The sequence below is a fragment of the Mizuhopecten yessoensis genome, unplaced genomic scaffold (assembly GCF_002113885.1).
Source record: "Mizuhopecten yessoensis strain PY_sf001 unplaced genomic scaffold, ASM211388v2 scaffold8789, whole genome shotgun sequence".
NCBI lineage: Eukaryota > Metazoa > Mollusca > Bivalvia > Pectinida > Pectinidae > Mizuhopecten > Mizuhopecten yessoensis.
The window spans coordinates 14,127-40,053 of NW_018407722.1; the positions used below are offsets into that span (position 1 = coordinate 14,127).

Consider the following 25,927-nt stretch of genomic DNA (forward strand, 5'->3'; position numbering starts at 1 on the left):
ACCAGTCAACAGGAAATCCCTAAAATTCCAGTATCCTGTTAAACGGCTTTACACCCGTCAACTGGAAATCCCTTAAATTCCAGTATCCTGTTAACGGCTTTACACCAGTCAACAGGGAATACCTTAAATTCCAGTATCCTGTTAAACGGCTTTACACACGTCAACAGAGAATGCCTTAAATTCCAGTATCCTGTTAAACGGCTTTACACCAGTCGACGGTGAATCCCTTAATTTCCAGTATCCTGTTAAACGGCTTTACACCAGTCAACAGTGAATCCCTTAAATTCCAGTATCCTGTTAAACAGCTTTAACAGCAATACTTTACCAGTTCTGTATTTAAGGAGTTCTGTTCCTACATAACCTTATTGGTATTCACTTTGAATTAAGATACTGCTCTCTTGAGGGCCTTAAACGTAACGACATCATCATCAATAATTGATAACTTTTAAATCATGTTCGTTAAATGTCGTTTACATCATTCTTGGATTGTTTCGCCAGAGCAAGTTTTGCAGGTTATTTTTAAGCGGTTTACTATTAATTTTTTTGTTATTTAGTTATAACGTTCGGAATTGTGCAGTGTCTTCAATATATCAATAGCATCCTTCGTGGAAAGGACCTGCTCCGTCAGCCTATTTTTCACATATGCTTGTTCTAAGTTTTCATTGAATATTCCATTTGTTATTTGTTTCTTAAAACATATCAATGATTTTTTCGTCGTGAATACATTTAAAAGTATATATTTCACATATGTGTTATCTTCATATTTATTGTCCTATCTATTATTTCTATTCTTAGTATTTGCATCATTTCAACTGTTTGTGGTAAGATTTTACAGGAACCAAAAACGACACTTTTTGTATGAGAGATAGGTTCACCAATACTCGGAAGACTTATCTATTGTTGCATCATTTGAAATGTTGCCATTTTATCATCTGATCATCATCATGTCCAACATCTTATTTCCTTATGGTTCACTCTAAGGTAAGGTGGTCGCCATGTGTTCTATTTTCTCACTAGCATATCAACTTTTGTTTTCAAAATGATGCGATGAAACTTACACATCCAAGAGCACACTTCCCTAGAAGCACCAGAGTTGTCTCCCTTTGTACGTTCATCCAACGTGTTGGCATTTACTTGCTACTGTCGCTATCGTCCTGTAGGGTCATTTGGACATGTTTAATCAAGTGTGTCCACGATACGATCTTGCACTTTGTTTCCGTACTGCTCTTGAATTCCCCCAAAAAACTAAAATTGTTTGGTTTGGTTTGTTTGTTAGTGCGTTACGTCATATTTACAACTATGATCATTTATGGTCAAGGCAGGTTTTAATGGTGGTGGCAAACCGGGTATTCGGAGAAAACTCAACCACCGACCTGCAGCCAGTACCTTGTGACAGCCCCACGTGCGCCTCAAACCCGCGACCCAGTAGTGGAGGGCTATTCTGGTCTTTTAAAATGTCCACCTTTGTCTTTAATTCATCATCATCATCCTCAGCTCTCGAGTGAAGCATGTACTAAAGCTACATATCAGATAAACGTAAGTGCATTTATTATCTTTACCCGCGAATGGTTCCTCATTTTCTATTATCAAATCACCCATGTCCTCTGTAGGATTGTTTTCTGCTTTTTCTGTTGGTCGGTTGGCGCACTGGATAACGCACTTGCTTTTCACGAAGGCGGGCGGGGTTCGATTCCCTGATCGGACATGAATAGTTTCCTCTCACATTAAGACCCAAACTCATTAACATCAGGGGAAACACGAGTGAGTAATTTAACTTAAAATAAGTTGTATCATAATTGATGTAAAACAGACAAAGTTTATATTTAATGATGTTGTTTTCTTTATTTAAGTTCATTTGACGGTCAACAATTAATACCATTTCACCACCTTATAAGTCAGTCTTGTTTGTCACCAACTAAGCAATGATCTATCGATGCTCTATGGCATATAGGTCAACAACCACTAGAATGACAAAGAAGGGAGGCACTGACGTTTAGTAAGTCGATACAGAAATCCCCGATCAGTGAGTAGTTACTGTACCATTGGGCAGATGTGTTAATTTATACCTCATTGGTGGTGAAAGGTATAGGCATTCATGTCTAAAGTATTCCACAGTATACTCCAATATATGCAGTAAAACAAGCTTTGACACGGCTTAACAGTTCGAAGCATATTGTAAATATATTAGATATAATGAGAATACACTGAACGTATATATAAGCATAAACTAAAATCAACCAAACGTTATGCTAGGTTATGATGTTGAACGTCTGGTCTGGTGTAAAATGTCATGAATCGGTTACTTAGAACAAGGGTCTTTCATACAACAATTGATAACGATGTATTTATTGTCATTTTACTTACTGGATAAAGACATATACATTACCTCCACAGAAACCGTTGAAACAGTATACTTATCAGTTGACGCCCTCATTGTGAACAGCCAGTTAACTTTGTTTAGTGGTCAGATGTTGTCTAGGTCTATATTTCATTTAAACAAGTTTAGCTAAGTTAACATCTCGAAATACATAATATGTAAGCATTTTAGCGGTCTTTTTGAATTTTGGCTGTGATTATTTTTCCTCCAGCTTGATTTTGGTAGATTTCTTACCGACTTTAAGAACCGATTTTGAGGGTTTAAAAATCAAAACCAGCTTTTAGTCGAACATATCTGTGTTCTCGTCAGTTTCAATTGAATCAATTGTAAATGTTTTTTTTTTTTATGTTATATGATAATGAGAGTAAGCGTGTGTTGTTAAATATAATAATAATAGTGGATGCCTGTTATTTTATATAATTATGATAACGGCCATTTCCTATCTAATATAATTATAAAAGTAGGTATTTGATATGTTATGTAATTATGATAAAGGACGTCTCTTATAAAATTATATTAGTGGGTGTTTGCTTTGTTGTATGATGGTAGCATTTGTTTGTTATGCTATATATATATGTCCGCTGATGCTCTCAGCGTAATTGCTGCCTTCGGCTGTCTTTAGCCGAGGGGACTATTGGTTTTTATATAATAGCTATATTTTAAATTATAGTATATCAAACCTCTATCTTCTTGTAATATGATGTATATGTACATGTAACTGTTCTGTTTCAATGTGTCTTGAAAAAGGAGCGGATCGCTCCGAAAATTTGACAACCTAAACTTGTCCACACTGTTGGAATTACTTCCTTGCCCGAAATATATATATATATATATATATATATATAAACATTTAAGTTTGTTATGTTATACAAATATGTTAGTGGACGTTTGGGTCGGTCTGGTTTTACCTGGTGAATAGCACTGTTTTTAATTGTAAATAAAAAATTCGTTGGAACGGGATGTATACAGCTTTTATTGTAAAGCAATGTTTACTCTATCACAATATAATAAGACGGCATAAAATGAAATAAGGATAAAAAATATGAAAATAAAAAAATCAAAGATAAATTCTCTCTCTCTCTCTCTCTCTCTCTCTCTCTCTCTCTCTCTCTCTCTCTCTCTCTCTCTCTCTCTCTCTCTCTCTCTCTCTCTCTCTCTCTCTCTATGTTTGTGTTTCTCTCTCTGTGTCTCGTCGTCGTCTCTGTCTCTCTGTCTTTCTCTCTCTGTCTCTGTCTCTCTCTCTCTCTCTCGTATATGATACATATATTTGTACAGTGTATTCAGTTTATAACTGTTTGCCTGATGTAAGCAATCATATTCATGATTTGGAGAAGATATATGCGTACACAAACAGTTTTCAAAATTTCTTAAAGGCATCAATTTGCCTTGCAATTCCCACGTAACACATTTATCACGATGCAGCACCAGTTGATGGACGATTACAGACATGATACTTTGACAACAGTGAGAGGTAATTATTTAGATAAATGGTATATATATATAACCATCGTACGATCACTTTATATTGATTCTAAGGAAAGGTGCGTAGAATTTGCCAAGAACGATCAACTATTTGTATGTCTGCAACAAATTAAAGCTAGTAACATCATACTACGCGTGAATCTTGTCGTAAGTTTCTATTCAGTACTTTATAAACAAACTGTTCCTTACGTATTTCATAACTATTAATTTCAATAACTGGCACTCCAGTAATGACATTGTCACTAAATAGCTACTAAATAATTACAACCATTGCTACTAAATAGTTTTCAAGTATTTTAACTTAATAATTGAAATCGCTATCACTCAGTAATTGTCAATCCAATCGTTATAATAATTTACCCTCCAATAATTATAATAATCGACCGACTTTTCAGTAACAACAGTTTTGATTTAGAGTGGTCAATAATATTTTTTTAATATATGAAATTGTATGAAGTCGTAACCATCGTAACTTGTCACGTACAGATGGCGTGCAGTTTCATTTACCACAGTGTGGTTTTTAAGTTAACCCCCCCNATCATTATAAAGACAACATTACCCCTGGCGAGCTAACATAATATAAACTGTGTTTTGAGGACCTTCTTTATGTACAGCATGTATTGCTTTTACTATTTAAAGGTATCAGCTACGGAATGTTAACATACATTTTAACAAGGATATATACATGCTATGTAGGTTTCTTTCAATTAACGAAATAATCATTATTTGTTTATGTGATATGGTAAAATATACACCGAGTGAAAAAAGCTGAGAAAAACACAGAAGAACGCTTTAGCAAAAATTGATCATTTTGCCATCATTTTCAAATACCGATTCGAGTTCCGCCATAATTTATAAAACGCATTCTGATAATATATCATATACCACGTCAAATAATAATAGAATAGATTAGTATCTATACCTTAGTGTATAAGACAACCTGACATGAACAATATTTTTTGTTTTGAATAACGCTGTTCTTCTGTTTGTGTAAGCAATGGTCATGTGATGTTTAATTATACGCATATGTACTCGGTGTCACAAACGTCTCACGTGTTTACATTTGCATAGGAAGACATTTAGGACGAAGTTGAAGCACTTGGAGCAAAACTGCATGCTCGTATTACCGAACAGTCTTTGGTTGTTAAAAGTTTAACATCAGGATAAAACATCTCACACGGTATTTTATAAAGCAATGTTTTGGGTATCAACTTTCAGTAAGTAATGTCCGTAACAGGCCTGTCCCAGGGTGACGGCATTTTGGTCTATGGCAGGGCTGTTTCACTATGGCGATCTTGTCCATTTTTCACAGAAAGTTGATTCATGTTGATACTGAATGCACTGTCTCTAAACGCGAAATTGTCGTTTCCTTTATAATACTGTCCCATCTGCATTTGTGTCTTATTTAATTCTTCCATCTTTCTTAGGTAGGAGCGATTCATATAATGCATTTTGTCAGAAAGAAAAATGACCTGTTTGAATTGAAATAAAAGCAGTGATACATCTTTACGTAGAAAATTTGTTGTTCGCAGATACGTTGATTACAGTAGTTTAACAGAAAATAAACAATGATGTTTGCCATGTTTGGCTTGTTTTCCTAGTAACTAACAACAAAAGGATAACATTATCTCTCAGTAATCTCTATAATTTGAAAAATTATGTCATTATGGTTTTCAAAACAACTCTAGGTTATATACTTACTGTTAAAAGACACCCTAATGCCCCAACAATAGCTCCGCCTATGACGTCACCGGGATGATGACGATAGTCTTGGAGACGTGATGCACAAATAAACACACCCAATATGATGACGAGGGTCTGAAGGAGAGGTCGGAGGAGACGAACCCATTTAAGGAGCAGTCGGAATTGAAGGTACACCTGAAATCAGTAAAATTGTAGTGACACTAAATCTTACCTAATCACTAACGTTAAAGTTAAATACCTCTAACCTTCCACATAATATAACTATCTCTAATCAGAGTTGTCTTTCTTACATCTACGTGTATATCTGTCAATGGCGAAAGGCTTAAATTCTTAGCAAAATCAAAATCTTTTCAAATATTTCGTAATTGTGGAATTTTTCCAGTATTTAAGATAGCATGATAGTTCCTCTAATAAGATATAGATCATTCACAAAAACACAAAACATACCCCAATTTAAAAAAGACGTAAATCAAAATCAATATCGATGAAACTTAATCGAAATACGGACAAAAGGAAAATTAATACGAATACCCTTAAAAAAGTACAAGTATAACTAGAAATTTGTTTTTGTCTCCCCTTATTTGCCAATATGCATATTTGGAAGAACAGAAAGGTCACATCAAGATTAAGGTGTTTAAACTCTAACCCATTAAACTTTTAAATTATTCCGATTCATGTTAAATTATCTTAACAATTTGGTTAAGTTCTGTCAGCTATGGTACTATAGACACATTTACATTTATATAGAAATAGGCATTATCACACATCTGATTACAATCTGGTTCCTCTATTGGCTCGTTATTTTTATAGCAAGTTTGGTCAACGTAGGAGAAATAACATTGAACTTATGCTGCAGACAAGCTTCGGTATTAAAAATAAACAAAGGGCCACAACTCTGTTTTTAGTTGGGAACGAGAATTAATTTCAGTGCAAGATATTTCACCTTCCCAAGCTACATGATACGGTAACGTAGGTGAAATAACATGGAACTTATGCAGTTTAGAACCTATGCTGTGGACAAACTTCGGTATTATAAATAATCGAAGGGCCATAGCTCTGAATATAGTGGGGCACGATACCTAAATCTAGTGCACTGCACACCTTATATGTGTGATGCAAGTATACTTTAATTTTGATCAAAATATCTGTAACGGTATATAATTTACGGGCCTGACAAGAATTTACTGAAAATGTTGCACTTATTTGACATTTTTACCCTGATGTGAAGGTAACTATGACCTTATCCTAGTGCACTGCACACTCTCTGTGGGTGATGCAGGCATACCTCATGTTTTATCAAGATATATTCAACGGTTTAAAGTTATGGCACGGACAAGTCAGATTAGAAGAACCAGAAGAAGAACCAGTAGTAATACAATATGTCTCCATTCATTCGAAGGGGAGTCATAATAAGACGAGGTGTACCCGAATTATAAGCGCAATATCCTTGTCATATCACGTCCCCAAGTGAGCCATGGGGTAGTGTCAACGAAACCAAAGGTATACTAATGAACTCATTCAAGAATGGGCATATGGAAACAATATTTCATCATGACCATAACACTTGCCCATTTTTTTTTCAACATCCATCTCTCGAAACCCTGATTTGTTTATATATATCTGTCAATAATCGATACATATATCAAGGGACTCGCGATACTCTGATTAAATACATCAATATCAAATCGACTGCGACGTATTAACACCGTGAAGAAAAATGGTATTGTACATCCGTCGTAGCTCTAAATAAGGTGTACACAAATCTAACATTTTACTATCGTTAATGGAAAAGAAAACATTTAAGTCAAACTCTCATTCCGACAGAAATAATCAGGACGTTAATTGGTGGTACCATTCAAGTTGTTAAGGTCATAGCAGACATTATTAGATTTATCCTTTAATGACTCTTTTGGAAGGGAACGAGTTCTTAAGAATGTACGAAACCTAGTAATACACTAGATTATATACGTATCTGACATATATCCTCTCAAACGAGTCATTGTAGTACTTTGTAGTGGGGAGCTGATTTACCTGGAAGATTTGTGTCATTGACACAGGTAAATTAAAATCCTCTTGTAAGTTATCTAGGTTCAATAGTGCAACAATTATGCAATGCATAGCTTTACTGTATAAGCCGTATGGCTAACAGGATAAACAAATTCATCAAAATGAAGCTTGGCTGTTTTCAAACAAAACGTAGTTGTCCCTGCAAAGTACGTAATAACGCAACACTGGTGTAACTGGTTTAGTAATACGTACCGCTAAAAATAGCATGCCATAGGCTGCAGCTGCTGAATGTCCTGATGGAAATGATTTCCTAAGAACAGATATATGTCAAGTTATACCAGTAATACAAGTTTACATCATTAGAAGGCATCTGTTCTGGTTGATCCATTTTGAACCATCATCATTTGAACTCATAGACAAATATTCATGCATCTTTTAACTCTACTATTCCTATGCTGATAACTATAGAATGTCGAGGTTTGATGATACAGAACCTTGTATCATACAGGATGTTTATTTCAACCTGACATGGATCAATGACTAGTAAGCAACTGTTTAAGTAATAATTCAAAGAGAATGCATTCAAAATATATAAAGGTTATCAAATGATAAACCGTGTGATATTTTCCCAATTATATATATATATACCTTCTTTTTAATAGTTTTAATATATTATTCTATAATTTATATTAATATATATAGAGGATATTCAATGGTGTCTTCAGTATTAACAAATATATTTCACGAGTGTGGCTAATATTTTGATATTTTTACACGAGTGCGCAGCACGAGTGAAAAATATCAAAATATTAGCCACACGAGAGGAATATATGTGACATTACTGAAGACACCATTACATTTTCTATATATTACATTTTTAAACCATAAAACATGAAAAATGTAATGCATTAAAAAAGGGAGGGAATCAGATGCGTAATAATTAGCGCCATATTCTAATGACGTAACACTTGACAACAAGGCTGCGCGCCATTTTGAATGGGATACTCAACGCAATTCCGACGTTTTCTGCTATTTTCTGGTACGATTGCTTATGGAAATGTTATAATTTGTATATTTATGTAAATGCTTAATCATTTACAATAACAACCACTTATTCTACCTTCGCTACATTTGAATCTGAACAAAAAATCGTTGCCTTTGAATGCAGCGAATAGAAGATACCGTTATGATTGGTCAATATCAAAAAGTGATAGTGTCACACTGTGAAAATATCACTTTTGATATTTGTCACAGTGTGAAAGATATCAGTTTTATCAAGTTGATAGAATCCGATATTTCACTGGAAAAGATGTAATAAATAAATATATTTTACATTTCGAATAAATTGTATGACATCTTTTCCGTAACGGTACATCACAACTCCATTACCTTAGATCAGCTAAAACTTCTTCGTCTGTTTCGTTGCAGTGGAATTCTCTTATAAATCCTTGTGTACAGTCGATAGCTGTGAAGTTAGGTCTGCACATCGCAATAAAATTGGGTCGGAGACGTCCAAAGAAAAGTTTAAGTGTTTCTACAACAAGAATGGTAGCTGTGCCGCCAAACAGGTACGAGCCGACGGTTCTGTACAGGTTTTTAATGTATACCCACATCGTCCCTCTTATGTCTGAACAAGAACCGTTGTAACAGGCATAAAACAACTCCACAATGATAACCTGGAGCAGAGAGGAAAGGAAAAATGTATAATTAGCGTTGGAATTCATAACTTGCAATGAAGAGCGATATTTGAAATGGTGTAACTTATTCTGATACCCTGATCAACATGAGGATGTTGAAACATCTAAGTGAACCTTATATAATTAAAAAGGCGCTATTAATAGACGCACGTGCTGATGATGTATAAGGGATACATACAATTAAAGTTAAAAACGTCTAGTAAGTTCCAGTTACTTAATAGGAACTGTTATCTTTTCCCTTTTAATGCGTGTATGCCCACGTTAATAATAATAATAATAAACTTTAGTTATTGAGGATCCAAACCTGTTCAGCAAAGCTAATCTTCCACAGGGTCCTCTATTAGTAAAATTGGTTAGTTAAAAGACAAAGTAGTATCACAGCAAATAAATGTACATAAAATAATTGTTGGTCTACTAAAAGAGCAATTCATATCACAGTTATTTCATAATTTAAACGGTCGTTCAATACAATTACAATAAAATTATCACAGAAGCACGAAATATATTTCGTGCTTAACTCATTATGGTTTTCATTAAAAGACAAATTGTCTCATTTACATATATGCTAATGTAGCAAAAGCTAAAAATTGACAGAATACACGCTAATATAGCAAAAATATAACAAATCAAAGCTGTATCTAAAAAGTATAATAGTAAAAATAAAAGACAATTAAACCGCATTCTTAATGTTACCAATCATATTTTGTTTGAGTTTTGTCAAGGAGGAAGAGAGTCTTACTTCAACCGGTAAATTATTCCAAATCTGGCTCCCTTGTACCAAAAAGTGTTTGGAATAAAATGTGGTACGGTGTTTGGGTACCTTGACAGAGTTTTGGGATGCTGATCTAGTATATCTGTTGTTAGACAAATTAAATTGATTAGAAAGATATCCTGGAACTAGATTATTTATACATTTGTACACCATAACACCTCTTTTGAATTTCAAATATTCGCCAATTGGTAACCACCCTAATGAAGAAAACATTTCTACTGATGGTGTATCAAATGGAGCATCCAACAGTAATCTTGCAGCTTGTTTCTGCGCTTTTGACAGTTTTTGTAGAAGATTTAAAGAGCATCCGCTCCATACTGTGCTACTGTACATGAAGTGGGGAAAAATACATGCATGAAAAAATTTAAGTCTAGCTGAAAGTGGTAAATATTGACGGATGCGTCGAAGTAAACCCAAACCACTGTTAATCTTTGAAACAACAGATGCTATGTGATCTAACCAAGATAAACTGTTGTCAATTTTTACACCAAAAAAGTTTTCCCTCTTTACTTGTTCAATACATTCCTGATCTAATATTAGGCTTAGAGCATCTTCTATTCTGTTAAGTTTCTGTTTTGTGGCAATAACCATACCTTTCGTTTGAACGATGGCAAGGAACTGACACGCCTGCATTAGATACCACACCCAGAAATATATCACATATCATATCAGGCTCCGTATTACTGAAGCAATGAAGAAGTTTGGAGAGACTTCCAGCCGAGTAACAGTGTCATACGACTTCTGAAAGTAACAAGAAAGTGGGGTTGGGAACAGAATCCATGCTTACGCAGGTGAACAGTGAATTGAATACGGTTCGTGATCTGAAACACAAGAACCCACTCAGCAAGAGCGATCAATTTGTATAATAGCTCAATTCCGTAAGTTTCACCGATATCAAAGCCACAACCAAGAAAATGAAATATTTAAGGCAACTTTGTGTAGATTAAAATGATATAAGAGATAAAGAAAGGGGATTTCGGCGACAAAGACACAAATGTAAACTATTTAATGCAGTTTACATTTCAAAAAGATATACAGATGTCTGTCAAAATAGAAACATCATCAAGAAGAAACACACATGAATTCCAAGTGGACTAAGGCTAAGATCCATTAAATATATCCCAAACGAGAAAGAAAAAGATTAGAAACTAATTAAAAACCCGAACAATAGCAATAACGTAAAACTCAGTAGTTACCAAAGGCCATATATCAGTATGGTAAGGGTAAACCCTACACCACAGAGTCTACGACATTGTCACAAAAAACCAGGACCATTTCCATGACTCAAACAGGAAAGGTGAAAAATAAATAGAAAATAAAAGCAATGGGAATCGCCAAAATACACACAAACGTACACACACTAACTGAGAAAAAAAACTAACGTCATGGTCACTATAAAAGGGGTGTCTGATGCGCTTCCAAGAGTGTTGCGCAAATAACATATCAGCACGCCCGTGCGACAACACAACAACATCAAACAGATTTTAGTTTATTCGTAAGACAAATTGCCGAAAGAAAACAAGATCATGGCGGTTTACTTAATGTAATGTAAAAGCTGCAACCTAACATACATCGGGGAAACTAGCCCATCATTTGGGGCACGCCTAAAGGAACATCAGAAAGACATTGAAGCCATAAAACAGCGAGTCTACAGTAGAAATATAGAAAGACATTGGAGAAACAATACAATAAATCAGTCATTACAGAGCATGGTAACACACACAACCACATCAAAGAGACTGGAACAAATCGAAAGTGCTTGAAAGATTGGACAACTGAAAAGTCAGGAAAATGAAAGGATCCATCTTGGTTAGAGGAGAAGGGGTCGAAGAACAGAGACGAAGGGGGCCAACAGCTGAGTCATCTTTCTGACCCCATTTTAACATCCACTAAGGAGCGGAATAGGTAAACATGTTACCTGCCCCCTTACTGTCTGCAGTATTACAGTGCTATTAGGGGAGTTATCTATGATACTTGTCAGCTGACTTCACTGATTCGGCAAATTGTGGCTTAGTGAGTAGATGAGAGACATGTAAATATTTATCTGAGGAAAGTGGCCAGAGAAACAATACAATAAATCAGGCATTACAGAGCATGGTAACACACACACCCACATCAATGACCCTGAAGTGTTTCAAAGGGATCACCACTGGAATGTGAGGACAATTCAGGACTCCACCTTGGTTAGGAGGGAATTACCCGCCCCCCGGACTGCAATCAGTATAAGAGTGCTATTTGGCGAAATGTCTCGATATGTTCTGACAACTGACTTTTCTGACTCGGCACATTGTGACTTAGTGAGTTGTTTTCAACGGTTTAGAGTCGGGATACTGGCTATTTGCACTCTTTCCCTGACAAAAGACGTAGACATTTTCGAAAGCTCGCAACATAAGTTTACAGGTACTGTTTAAATTCAAAACAAACTTGGTATTAAATATTCATACTAAACTGATGATCATTCCAAGTGTATTAAGAGTGGTCACAATTACAACCGGTTTACCAGTGAAGGTTGAATAAAGAAGCATGTACAGCTAGCTGTGCATGTTAATGTCCAGTATCACACCCCAGGACCTACTCACGGCTGCTGGGAAGATGAGGAGGGACATGGCGATGATGGTTCCGTCATCAATGGATTCCTCTACTATAGGATACATGATGCTTTGGTCGTCACAGTAGAAACCTCGTTCAAACGGCCGAATCATCGGTATCTTATCAAACACCAGCATAAAGGTGAAGGCCGATACTGAAATGATAATAAGGGATTCTTTGCATACCAGGTAGAAAATTACGGATGCCTATGTCTGCCAAATGAAATCTACATACAAAATATTGCGAATAAATGTACATTTGCAAATCATTTGGTGTTTATTCGAGAGAAACAAATGCGTACATTCGCAAAACAATTGTATATATATGCAATGAATAGGGTCATATTTTCGTGTACATTGCATGTTTTCATATTTCAAAAACAAATTTCTCCAGCAAAGCTGGAAGAACTATACCACATTTCCCCCGTTAGTCAGTATAAGTGAACATTGCCGTATGACTGATGTTTTCTTATAAAGTATGTGAAGACTGGCGATTGTTTTATTCTGTGACCATACGGTCGGCGTATGACAACACCAAATACACCTATCACCAGCTGCCTGAACACTATCAATACTGCCTCCTATCAATCATAAAGGAATGCTACACTGATTTTAGCAAAGTAAAGTCGAACAATACTTTTTCGGAATGAAGAGGAACTGTCCAATTTTTCGTTGCCCAGTACTCAGCATCACACATCAGGGTGAACATTGTAAATATGGCCTACCAAGTGTTCTGTATTACTAGGAAGCAACGTATTGGTCTTATTTCGTAGACCGATTACTACAGTCTCTGTCAGATGTCTTAATTTTGCAAGGATAATATGTAAAATAGGACGCGGACAACGGGGAGTGGCAGAGTAGAGGGAATGCTAAAAATCTTAAACGCATTGGATCATGTTTATATGGGAACAGGGCATCACCTTTTTCTAAGGTTAGAACACAAAAATGCCCGCAAGAGAAAAGTGGGTATTCGTGCTAGTTTATTTTGTACGAGAAACTATTTGTCAACAAAAGAATTCACTCGGGAGGAAATACGTTTATAAATAGATACGACGAGTTGCCTGCCTTACAACATAAAGACACGATGCTGTACTTGTTCTTTTTGCACATCTAAGGTATGTAGGCAGTCATGCTGACTTTCACATGGCTGATCATACGTGTACCTTTGTGTTTGAGAAGTTATCAGCTATGGTGGCACATATCTGCCATCCAGTTACTTTATGTCACGTTGCGGTAACACGACCTATTGATGTAGTTCTTGTGACAAGTCGTGTTATTTGAGTGTATTGGTGCGACATTTTTCACAATGTTTGTCGACATGGTACGATAATCATCACGATAGATAAAATTAAAGATCAGTGAGAATTTAATTATCATCTGTCGTAAATTATATACCATGACAATTTGATACAGATTTTCTTAAAACCTTGGAAATGAAATCAAATAACACGCCTTTTAATACTAATTGCAATAAGTGGTATTACCTGAACGTGACTTAAATCTAACTTGATGGCAGAAATAGCCTACCATAGTAAACAGACAATGTTGTGTTACATAGCATTTTCTGCATCGCTGCGTACAGGTAATTCTCACAAAAGTTTATTCAATGTGCATGTTCACTCCAGGACTTAAATACGCAATAAATAATTCACGTAGTCTGACAAAAACTTAAAATAAACAGCACACCGTGTCTTCTGCTCGTAATATATAAACCCATCTTTTTAAAGTTAACTTGACACCTTATCTGTAGATTTTATCTCTATCAAATTTAAATATTATCTTTTTAACCAGGTTTTCTTGTTCAAACTTTGTATGATGAGGGCAAAATAGTTTCTATGATCTCTTTTATAAGTTTGGCCTGCGGACAGGCAGTTGAACCTCGTTGATCCGTTTTGCTAAAATGGATAATGTTAGATGTGTATGGCTATAATGTTTAGTACATTAATGTGTTCTGTATGTGATGTTTGTAATACAATTGTATGATATAAAGCCTGTAATACCACACGTTTACCCGAGCGTTATATGTTAGTCGTAAAGAAAAGTAATCATATGTTTTGTCATGAAAAGGATTCAAAAGGCCAGTGATCAAAACCAATATAGCCGGAAACTAGACTGAGGCTCGATATGTGGGACTCTCTAGACTTGCTGACTTCGTGAAATCCGTAAGAGAAAGAAAAACATTGATTATCTTGTCCGGTCTAAGAGGACCAGCCCTAACATCTGTCTGTCCCTTAGATATACGTGCAACTCTCCAAAGCTCACAGGTACGACGGGGAAAATGTCCGATCAGATCGTTACTGACTTTTATCGATCATATCGTGAGTTACTGTTATCGATCATATCGTTATTGACTGTTATCGATCATATCGTTATTGACTGTCATCGATCAGATAGTTACTGACTGTTATCGTTCAGATCGTGACTGTTATCGATCAGATCGTTACTGATTGTTATCAATCACGTCGTGACTGTTATCAATCATATCGTTACTGACTGTCATCGATCAGATAGTTATTGACTGTTATCGTTCAGATCGTGACTGTTATCGATCAGATCGTTACTGATTGTTATCAATCACGTCGTGACTGTTATCAATCATATCGTTACTGATTGTTATCAATCATATCGTTACTGACTGTTATCGATCATATCGTGACTGACTGTTATCAATCAGATCGTTACCGACTGTTATCGATCATGTCGTGTCTGTTATCAATCAGATCGTGACTGTTATAGATCAGATCGTTACTGTTATCAATCAGATCGTTACTGATTGTTATCGATCAGATTACTGTTATCGATCATATCGTTATTGACTGTTATCGATCATATCGTTATTGACGGTCATCGATCAGATAGTTACTGACTGTTATCGATCAGATCGTGACTGTTATCGATCAGATCGTTACTGACTGGTATCAATCATATCGTTACTGATTGTTATCAATCAGTAACGATATGATCGATAACAGTCAGTAACGATCTGATCGATGACAGTCAGTTACGATCTGATTGATAACAGTCACGACGTGATCGATAACAATCAGTAACGATCTGATGGAGGACAGTCAGTTACGATCTGATTGATAACAGTCACGACGTGATCGATAACAATCAGTAACGATCTGATGGAGGACAGTCAGTTACGATCTGATTGATAACAGTCACGACGTGATCGATAACAGTCACGATCTGATTGATAACAGACACGACATGATCGATAACAATCGGTAACGATCTGATCGATAACAGTCATTCACGGCATGATCGAGAACAGTCAGTAACTATCTGATTGATAACATTCACGACCTGATCGATAACAGTAACGATCTGATTGATAACAGTTAGTAACGATCTGATTGATAACAGTCAGATCGTTACTGACTGTTATCAATCATATCGTTTCTGACTGTTATCAATCAGATCGTTACTGTTATCGATCAGGTCGTGAATGTTATCAATCAGATAGTTACTGCCTGTTCTCGATCATGTCGTGAATGACTGTTATCGATCAGATCGTTACTGACTGGTATCAATCATATCGTTACTGATTGTTATCAATCATATCGTTACTGACTGTCATCGATCAGATCGTTACAGATTGTTATCGATCAGATCGTTACTGACTGTCATCGATCAGATCGTTACAGATTGTTATCGATCAGATCGTTACTGATTGTTATCAATCACGTCGTGACTGTTATCAATCATATCGTTACTGACTGTCATCGATCAGATAGTTACTGACTGTTATCGTTCAGATCGTGACTGTTATCGATCAGATCGTTACTGTTATCGATCATATCGTGACTGACTGTTATCGATCACGTCGTGACTGTTATTAATCATATCGTTACTGACTGTTATCAATCATATCGTTACTGACTGTCATCGATCAGATAGTTACTGACTGTTATCGATCAGATCGTTACCGACTGTTATCGATCATGTCGTGTCTGTTATCAATCAGATCGTGACTGTTATAGATCAGATCGTTACTGTTATCAATCAGATCGTTACTGTTATCGATCAGGTCGTGAATGTTATCAATCAGATAGTTACTGACTGTTCTCGATCATGCCGTGAATGACTGTTATCGATCAGATCGTTACTGACTGTTATCAATCAGATCGTTACTGACTGTTATCGATCAGATCGTTACCGACTGTTATCGATCATGTCGTGTCTGTTATCAATCAGATTGTGACTGTTATAGATCAGATCGTTACTGTTATCAATCAGATCGTTACTGTTATCGATCAGGTCGTGAATGTTATCAATCAGATAGTTACTGACTGTTCTCGATCATGTCGTGAATGACTGTTATCGATCAGATCGTTACTGTTATCAATCAGATCGTTACTGATTGTTATCGATCACGTCGTGACTGACTGTTATCGATCAGATCGTTACTGTTATCAATCAGATCGTTACTATTATCGGGAGATCGTTACTGATTGATATCGATCAGTTCATGACTGACTGTTATCGATCAGATCGTTATTGCGTGATATAGTGGAGGGTTAATGCGTTCCATGAAATACTCATTAAATGTCGGGAATGTATTATAATGGAATATATCACAACACTTTAAACGTATTGGATAAAGGAATACATCTGAATGTCGTGATATATTCCATAGTAATATACTCACAATAGTTAATTAATAATATTCTAACACGTCCAAACAACTCATAAACGATTCGTATAGCAGCCGGGGGGATTTTTCAAGGATATACTTTATTGGTTTCATTCTAAAATATTTCACTAGACGTGTATTTGTGTTATACTAAAGTTGTGTCTTTTAGAATAATAATTTCATTCATACTTAAGTACGTGTGCGAGTCCGTCATGCTTATGTTATTCCAATACTCGGCATTTGTATAGAACAAATTTTGTAATATAATTGCCAAAAGGATCTCCATACTTTTCCTTAACAGTTTGTTTTCTAAAGGAGTGCACCGAAGCAGAGATACAAAAGCATATAAACCTTCATTGTGATATGTATTGCACAATGTACAGACGTAAATAACGCAGAATAATCAGACAATTGGTTTTTAAATACGCAACGTTCAAAAAGATACAATGAATCTCACACACATGGAAAAACCGGATTACAGGGTACGCCGCAAAATTCAATACAATACAGTATATTCCGAGGAATAGAATGCCACAGAGGAACCTGATGACACGGGGTTTACTAATGCACAATATTGATTTTGTAAATGTTTCCTTTCCGTTTAATTTGCAATGCTAATTTATCGATTGAACGTCCCTCATAGAAATATTGGTTAATTACTTATGTATATACTGACTCATATTATGAACAACTACTGTTTTGACATTATAAAAACTTAAAGAGCGAAACTAAATATAGAGTAAAAGTTATCACGTCATTATATGAAACATTAATGACTCCTGTCTTATGACTGTCAGGTTTGCTTGTCTGCGTTAGGCTAAATCCTCGTTCAGAGTTACTGAAAAATTTCGATGACTGTTAAGCACCTGCACGAAAGGTAAACATTGCATTCCTGTCACCTCTCTTGAGGTTAACATTCCGGTCACATCTCCTTAAGTTAACATTCCGGTCACCTCTCTAGAGGTTAACATTCCGGTCACCTCTCTTGAGGTTAACATTCCGGTCACATCTCCTTAAGTTAAAATCCGGTCACATCTCCTTAAGTTAAAATCCGGTCACATCTCCTTAAATTAACATTCCGGCCACCTCTCTTTAATTTAACATTCCGGTCACCTCTCTTTAATTTAACATTCCGGTCACCTCTCCTTAATTTAACATTCCGGTCACCTCTCCTTAATTTAACATTCCGGTCAGCTCTCCTGAGGTTAACATTCCAATCACATCTCCAGAAGTTCACACCAATCACACTGGGAGTATTAAAATATGATATTTTCGACAAATCTCACAATGCGAATTTACGATTGCCGGACTCAGTCATTGTAAGAATATATGGCAGACGGCAATTGACAAAGATACCCTAAATATAAAACATGCAACAGAAACATGTGTTTGGGTTTTAAGAAATTAATTCTTGCCGTACGCGACTTTATCATCAAAAACAAAAGATCTGAATATATATTTTTACTTTAATAATAGGCATATGTTTTTACACTACAGAGGTTACACACAGTTTTAAGTTTAGTTTTGTTATTTTTTTTATCTTCTTTGCTTCTATTCAATGAACCAATAATTAACTCTATTACAACCGATGTGCTATATAGACTCCTTAAATGATTACTTCTACATAGCTCGTTACCGTTATGTCCATGTGTCATCATTATTATGTACAAATGTCCATGTGCCGTAATGTCCAATAGAGGAGAGGAATTAGTATAAGCTCTAAGCTTGTTTTCAAATCCTCTTTATTCTATGTTTTGAATTTCTTTTAATGTGCAAAAATTTGAAATAAAATAATTTAGCCCCTATCTCACATACACGATTTAAGAAAACTTGAAAAATCGTGTTGATTCGTGCTCGACTTTGAGGTTTATGCAAATTTCTTAACCAAACATGACCCTCATACGACCTTCATACGACTGAACACGACACTCATACGACCGTCATAAGATATTCATACGATACAACAACACGATCTAACGTCATTTAACACGACCCCAATACGACTGTCATACGACCAAACACGACTGTCATACGACTTAACCCGAATCAACACGACCGCCATACGACTTAACCCGAATCAACACGACCGCCATACGACTTAACCCGAATCAACACGACCGCCATACGATTAAACACGAATCATTTCGATCTCCATACGACTGAGCAAGACCTTCATACGACATATTATTGTTTATTTTTGTCACGTGGGTCATGTAGTATATAAGCTGCATTGCAACAACATTTCTGTGTCAGTCTTCGCCATGTTCAACAACGATCAAGACCCGCAATAAGCAGCTTTGGAGGAGGAGGAAGTACTTCCGGTAGCTATGACTTTGATGGTGAGGGGTAGGAGGTAGCGTAGGCGTCACAGAGTGAGGAACAGGAAGAGATTCTGGGTTCGACCATGGTTGTTGAGGAAACCTCTTTATGGGCAGTATGAACACCTTATGCAATAACTGTATCGTGAAGATGTGAATACATTTATCAACTTCTTGCGTGTCACCCCGGAGGTGTTCATGGAGCTAGTAGAACGCGTTGGTCCTCGTATTGAAAAGGAGGACACCTTCCGGATAAAAGCCCTCGAGCCTGGGCTTCGCCTAGCTATACCACGGCGTTTATGGCCACTGTAGACTCCTACTGATCACTTCAATGTGGTTTTAGAGTGGCTGCTAATACCATCTCTACGAATATCTACGAAACGTGTGAGGCTATTGCACAAGAGTACACAGAAGAGGTCATGCCGACACCAAAAAATCCAGAGGCTTGGAAGGAGGTGGCTGATGAGTTTTCAACGAGATGGAACTTTCATAACTCTCTTGGTGCAATAGATGGAAAACATGTAGCTATAAAATGTCCACGAAATTCAGACTCTTTCTATTATAACTATAAGGGTTTCTACTCTATCATACTCCTCGAAATAGTTGACGCTGCATATAAGTTTCTGTATGTTGACATTGGGACAAATGGTAGTTGCTAAGATGGTGGTGACTTCAAGGACTGCGACATCTATCAGGCACTGGATCAAGGCACTGCAGGTCTTCCAGAACCTCAACCTCTTCCAAACGATGATCAACCACTGCCATTCGCAATTATAGGAGATGATGCCTTCGCTCTACGTCACTGGGGTTGATGGATGAAATTGATGTTTTTTTCTTATTATTTGGTCTGCATTTCTTGGTTGGTTTGGGTCCGGTTACAACAACTGAAATCGACATCTAGTCATCATGACCCACGTGACCAAAATAAACAAAAATATGTCGTATGAAGGTCTTGCTCAGTCGTATGGAGATCGTTTTTATTTTTGTAGTCGTATGGGCGTCGTATGACAGTCGTATTGGGGTCGTGTTGATTCGTGTTAAGTCGTATGACAATCGTGTTTGGTCGTATGACAGTCGTATTGGGGTCCTTTTTAAATGAGGTTAAATCGCGTTGTATCGTATTAATATCTTATGACAGTCGTATCAGTGTCGTGTTCAGTCGTTTTTGGTCGTATGAGGGTCGTTTTTGGTCGTATGAGGGTCATGTTTGGTTTAGAAATTTGCATAAACCACAACATCGAGCACAAATCAACACTATTTTTCAACTTTTCTTAAATCGTGTATGTGAGATAGGGGGAACAATTGAGGTGAAAATGGCCTTGGAAGGGGCTCCGTGAACGTCCGTTTTGAGGCCCGATACCAAAGTCTGATTGTAGATGAAACTAGTGAAGCCGCCATACAGCAGTTCTAGATATGTTGCTGTTTTATGAATAGAAAATGACAACTACAGTTTTTTCAAAAACAATTTTGTTAATAGAATATTTCGACCCTCAAAAGCTAATATCACCATCTTTTGAACTAAAATAAGTGGAAAATTGTGTAATATTTCCATTTCCAAAGCCTAAAGATAGCCCTACAACTATCACACGTGATGTGTTTCCCAATCGGAACTGTTTGTGTCTCTCCTTTGTAAGGGAAAAACAACCGGGGAACAAACAGGAATTGTCATCATATGCAGATGATGACGAATTTGCATACTAACACGCTTAGCTACCTCCACAAACTATATACACGCATTGTTACGTACACAAATAAGGTAATGATAGCTGGTGTCACACAAAGGTTACATATGTACGTAGAATCACTGATCTGTAAAGGAATGTCTAGGACGACCTATACCGGGTCGCTACCGGGTCGCTACACTGTCTACTTCTGAACTCCGCAGGTTTTTTTTATTATTTTTTTTTTTATTTCTGGCGATTTTATTCATGTGTTATGCCTATTTTAGAAATAAATCGAACTCGAGAATACATGTTATAAATAAAGCTATATTTTCATCGAAAACAGTCGTAACAACCTTCCTATGGTAACATGCATAATAAGGCAATCTTTATTAAATCCCTCGATATCTACTTTACTTTATTCGTTACAAACATTTCTGCAAATGAGATTCCAGTGATAGCGTGCATAGAGGCAGAGCCGCATATGCAATGTTTTACACAATAAAGATCTCTGATAAAAAGAACCATCCCCGTCTTGTCACAAACCGTACGGATCAAAACCAAAAGCACAGTCGTACAGATATTTAATATTAAATGTTGTTTACATACAGGCTTACTAGACCTGTCGACAGCTCTTACAGCCCAGAGTGATTACAATCGGTCTGCATATATATTAAATTATTGTTTAAGAATACACACGTTCCAGGACATACATGGAGACTAGAATCTTTATAAAAACCTTAAGGCCGGTGGTTTTCTCTACATAACATATGTTCACTCATATAAACAGGGGAAAGTCTTCTCAGTACGGCAGAAGAAACTAATTTTGTGTACAAATTCATCAGACGTTCACATCAACAGCTATTGCGTTTTAACCGGAGATACATCACGTACGGGTAGAGAGGGTTGTAATTACAGGGATGACAGTCGGTGTATGTTGCATATTCATGTAAATGTTGTATCAATATCACGACAGAGTGCTACAAGCTCCAATATACAGAGGCATTCACACGTTATAACGGAAACACGCACTATTCAGTTGAGAGCTGTAGAAGCTCGGTATGTACTGTATAGTACTCGGGGACAGACGCATTGATGAATGGTCACACCCCTCCAGCCATGTCATGGTCAATCTTCACACTCTATACACTTTGTTGGTTAGACTGTTACAGCGATCGTATCGGCCGATCGTATAACTCGCTTACTGTCTGGCCATTGTATAGCCGAATACCATCTATCCTTCTAAACAACCTAGACAACCTTGACAGTTGTCGGGTAGTCCGAATATCATACATCTTTTTCACTGTTATGTCTGGTACAATGTAGCCTCGATCTCACCGACTAGTTGTAAATAATTCGATATAGGCCGAGTTTTTTTAGCTAGTGATACTGCATGGGCTTGGGTAGAATGGATACATCTGGGTTAATATTTGGATACATTTGGATATATCAAGTTTATCAAATAGATGTTAAGATCAGAGTACAACTAGGTTATAAATGTCAAGGATTAGAGGATATCCGAATTTTACAATATAGGTGACGTATACTTAGTATATCCTTTACATGAAACGAAATAAGCTGAACCCTATATAGTATTACCTAGGTTGATATTTGGTGATAAAGGTAGGGGTTACCTGGGTTAATAATATACAATTATGGACTTCAGGTGAGGTCTATCCCTGATTTATGAAACTGGTCTGAACAATATTCACAGAGACCGAAGGCCGAGGTGAATATTGTTCAGACCAGGTCCGTAAATCAGGGATAGACCGAAACTGAAGTCAACAATTGTTTTATCAGATGACATTTTACGATAAGATTAATAATTTTTCATGGCTAATGCACATGGATGGCATGGACCATTTTGGAATCACAGAGTGCAGGACTTTAAATACAAAATAACATACACAAAAATTGAATTTCAGATTCAATTCATGTGATATTTGATTTCAAGTAAATATTATTTGAACAATTGACATCATCAATATTAACATAGTTCAGAAGTTGATGAGATAATTCATTTATATTTGAATTCAGTATTGTGAATGGTAACAGATTTACAGACTGGCTGGGAAATTACCTCGGCCTATTTTTAGTAGTGATCTGTAACACTTTTCTATTTCTAGGTCGAGGTCTGTAACACTTTTCTGTTTATAGAACGAGGTCTGTAACATATCTACAGACTCGTCACGTGACGTCACTCCTCCAATTAGGGCTGGGAATTAGCACCAGCCATATAATAATAGCTGATAATATCTACAGATACATCATTATTGACTTTGTAAAGTTCATTTGGAACACAATAAAGCTTTCCTTGGAAATATAGTGAGCACAAATGTTGTTTAACGAACTTATTAATAGCGTCTACTAAAAAACAACTATTGCTATATTAAGCTACGCTGTGCTTTAAGATTAAAAAAAAAGTGAAATCAAGGTTTGAATATGTCCTCTTTCATATGTACAACATGCATAATTAATTAATGACGTCAATAAAACGTAGACAGTGTGATAAATCATCCCCAGCGTTCGTCTGCTCGTACACATTCCTATTGTGTTATGTTGAGTAATTAGTGTTGGTCAACTTTGTAGTGTTCATACCTGTAAACTTATATCATAAACGGCGAGAGACCTACTGTCGACCTACTATATATGTACATACTATACACGGGTTCACTAGCTTCAGTATCGTAGAGATTTGTAGTTTGTCAAATTACCACATCTCGTAATAGTCGTGCCTAAGGCGGGACTTTGAAATATAACAAATTTCGCCATCAGATATGATTTCAGATGACACCAGGTGAACTCCTTGGTAAAATAGTATGCACGTTATGACACGAGGATATGGGTGGGGGTGGAGGTTCCTGTAAAAGAGGGACAAACCAACATCTGTCAGTGTAAGATCAGCATAATGAAATATGTTATTTGTTTACATTTTGATATTTCATATTGTTAATATGTAATAGCATCATTTTTTCATACCTGTACAATGGCATACGAATCTCTAATAATTTGGACTATACTATATATAAAGACTTACCTGCCAAATAAACGAATATGTCAGCGACAACTTTCCAACCAGTCTTCATTGTTCCAATTAACAAAACAACGCACTAATTACGAAATATTCGGGTAGACTTAAGTAGATACACAGGTGTTGATGATTGCAGACGACACTGACTTAAGGCCCACCAGGCACAGGACATTCAGGTAGCCTACTGACTTCCGTTTTTACCTGTTCTCAGGTGTTCGCTAATCCTGTATGCCTGATACACAGGTAGACCATATTGTGAGGCATTCTCCGCTATTCTCTTTACTGTCAGATGTAAAATGGGATCCAAACAGAATTTAAAAACCACAAAATATAACTATTTTTTATCAAAATTAAGCTATTCAAAATGAGTACAAGATTATCCGTTCAATTTCCTCAAAATGAGTGAAAAACTATACGAATATTACAAGTTTTCGTGGATTATAGGACAATTAAAAGTATACATTGTGAAAATATCCCTTCGTAGGCCTCTTTTGTCACGGGTAGGATTAATATGTTCTTTTATGTGCTCAAGTACCTAGAACACCTTTATGAAGTGTTTAATTCTTTACAAAGTTAAAATTCAAGTTTACCTGCATATGATAACTTAAAACTAGACGAGCCATAAACATGTTTACGGTTAGAACGACTATAGAGGATAACTCGGTCTTCATAGAACGACAGAATATCGGAGTGGTAGCGGACACCGGGGAGGTGTAACTGTCGGCGTAGTGACACCCTACCCAACCAGTCATAACCACAAGTGGAATAAATTATCGGAGTGTCGGTTGGTTTAATTTACCGAATATGACACCAATGCTTAACCGTTTCCGCCATAATAACATCCCCGCCAACCCAGTCATAGCCCCACCCTATATTCACTTATCCACCCGCCTAGTCACAGGTCCACGTGCGGTCAGTAATAGGACAGAGTTTTCAGGTCAATTTACACCAGGTTACTCATTTCACACTGACTCAAGATTTTTTATTCACTCCTGACACACATTTCGTGTGTAACAGGAGGTAAATCTTCGGATACATTATATAATGGCAGACCAACTGGAAAGATTGGTGCATTTTAAAGCAAATGCATACATACAAAGCATACATACTAGGCATAGCATAACAAATCATTACATGCATACATATAGTAACATACATACATATAATATCATACATACATATAACATCATAGATACGTATAAAAGCATACAAACATACATATGGGACAATACATACAACAGCATACATATAATAGCATACCTACATACATATAACAGCATACATACATACAACAGCATACATACATACATATAAGAGCATACATACATATGACAGCATACATGCATACAGCAGCATACATATAATAGCATACATACATACATATAACAGCATACATACATATGACAGCATACATGCATACAGCAGCATACATATATACATACATATAACAACATACATACATACGTATAAAAGCATACAAACATACATATGGTACCATACATACAACAGCATACATATAAAAGCATACATACATACATATAACAGCATACATACATATGACAGCATACATGCATACAGCAGCATACATATATACATACATATAACAAGATACATACATACATATAACAGCATACATACATACAGCAGCATA

General features: G+C 36.3%; 1 protein-coding gene across 1 annotated transcript; it reads right to left on the reverse strand.

Annotated features, from left to right (window-relative positions):
* Window positions 1-4,402: 4,402 nt before the first annotated feature.
* On the reverse strand, window positions 4,403-24,755 carry LOC110456532 (phospholipid phosphatase 3-like). Its single transcript, XM_021507323.1, has 6 exons — window positions 24,283-24,755; window positions 12,619-12,782; window positions 8,960-9,246; window positions 7,823-7,880; window positions 5,561-5,737; window positions 4,403-5,331 (listed from the first exon to the last, which is right to left on the reverse strand). The coding sequence occupies exons 1-6, from the start codon at window positions 24,329-24,331 to the stop codon at window positions 5,125-5,127; spliced, it is 942 nt and encodes a 313-aa protein (XP_021362998.1). The 5' UTR covers window positions 24,332-24,755; the 3' UTR covers window positions 4,403-5,124.
* Between the last annotated feature and the right edge of the window lie 1,172 nt (window positions 24,756-25,927).

Excerpts from the sequence above, each read along its gene's own strand:
- LOC110456532 (XM_021507323.1), bottom strand. The coding sequence starts at position 24,331 with ATGAAGACTGGTTGGAAAGTTGTCGCTGACATATTCGTTTATTTGGCA. Across the intron at positions 12,783-24,282 it reads CATATTCGTTTATTTGGCAG|TATCGGCCTTCACCTTTATG; the intron begins GTAAGTCTTTAT and ends TTATCATTTCAG. Across the intron at positions 5,332-5,560 it reads CATTAGGGTGTCTTTTAACA|GTCATTTTTCTTTCTGACAA; the intron begins GTAAGTATATAA and ends CAATTCAAACAG.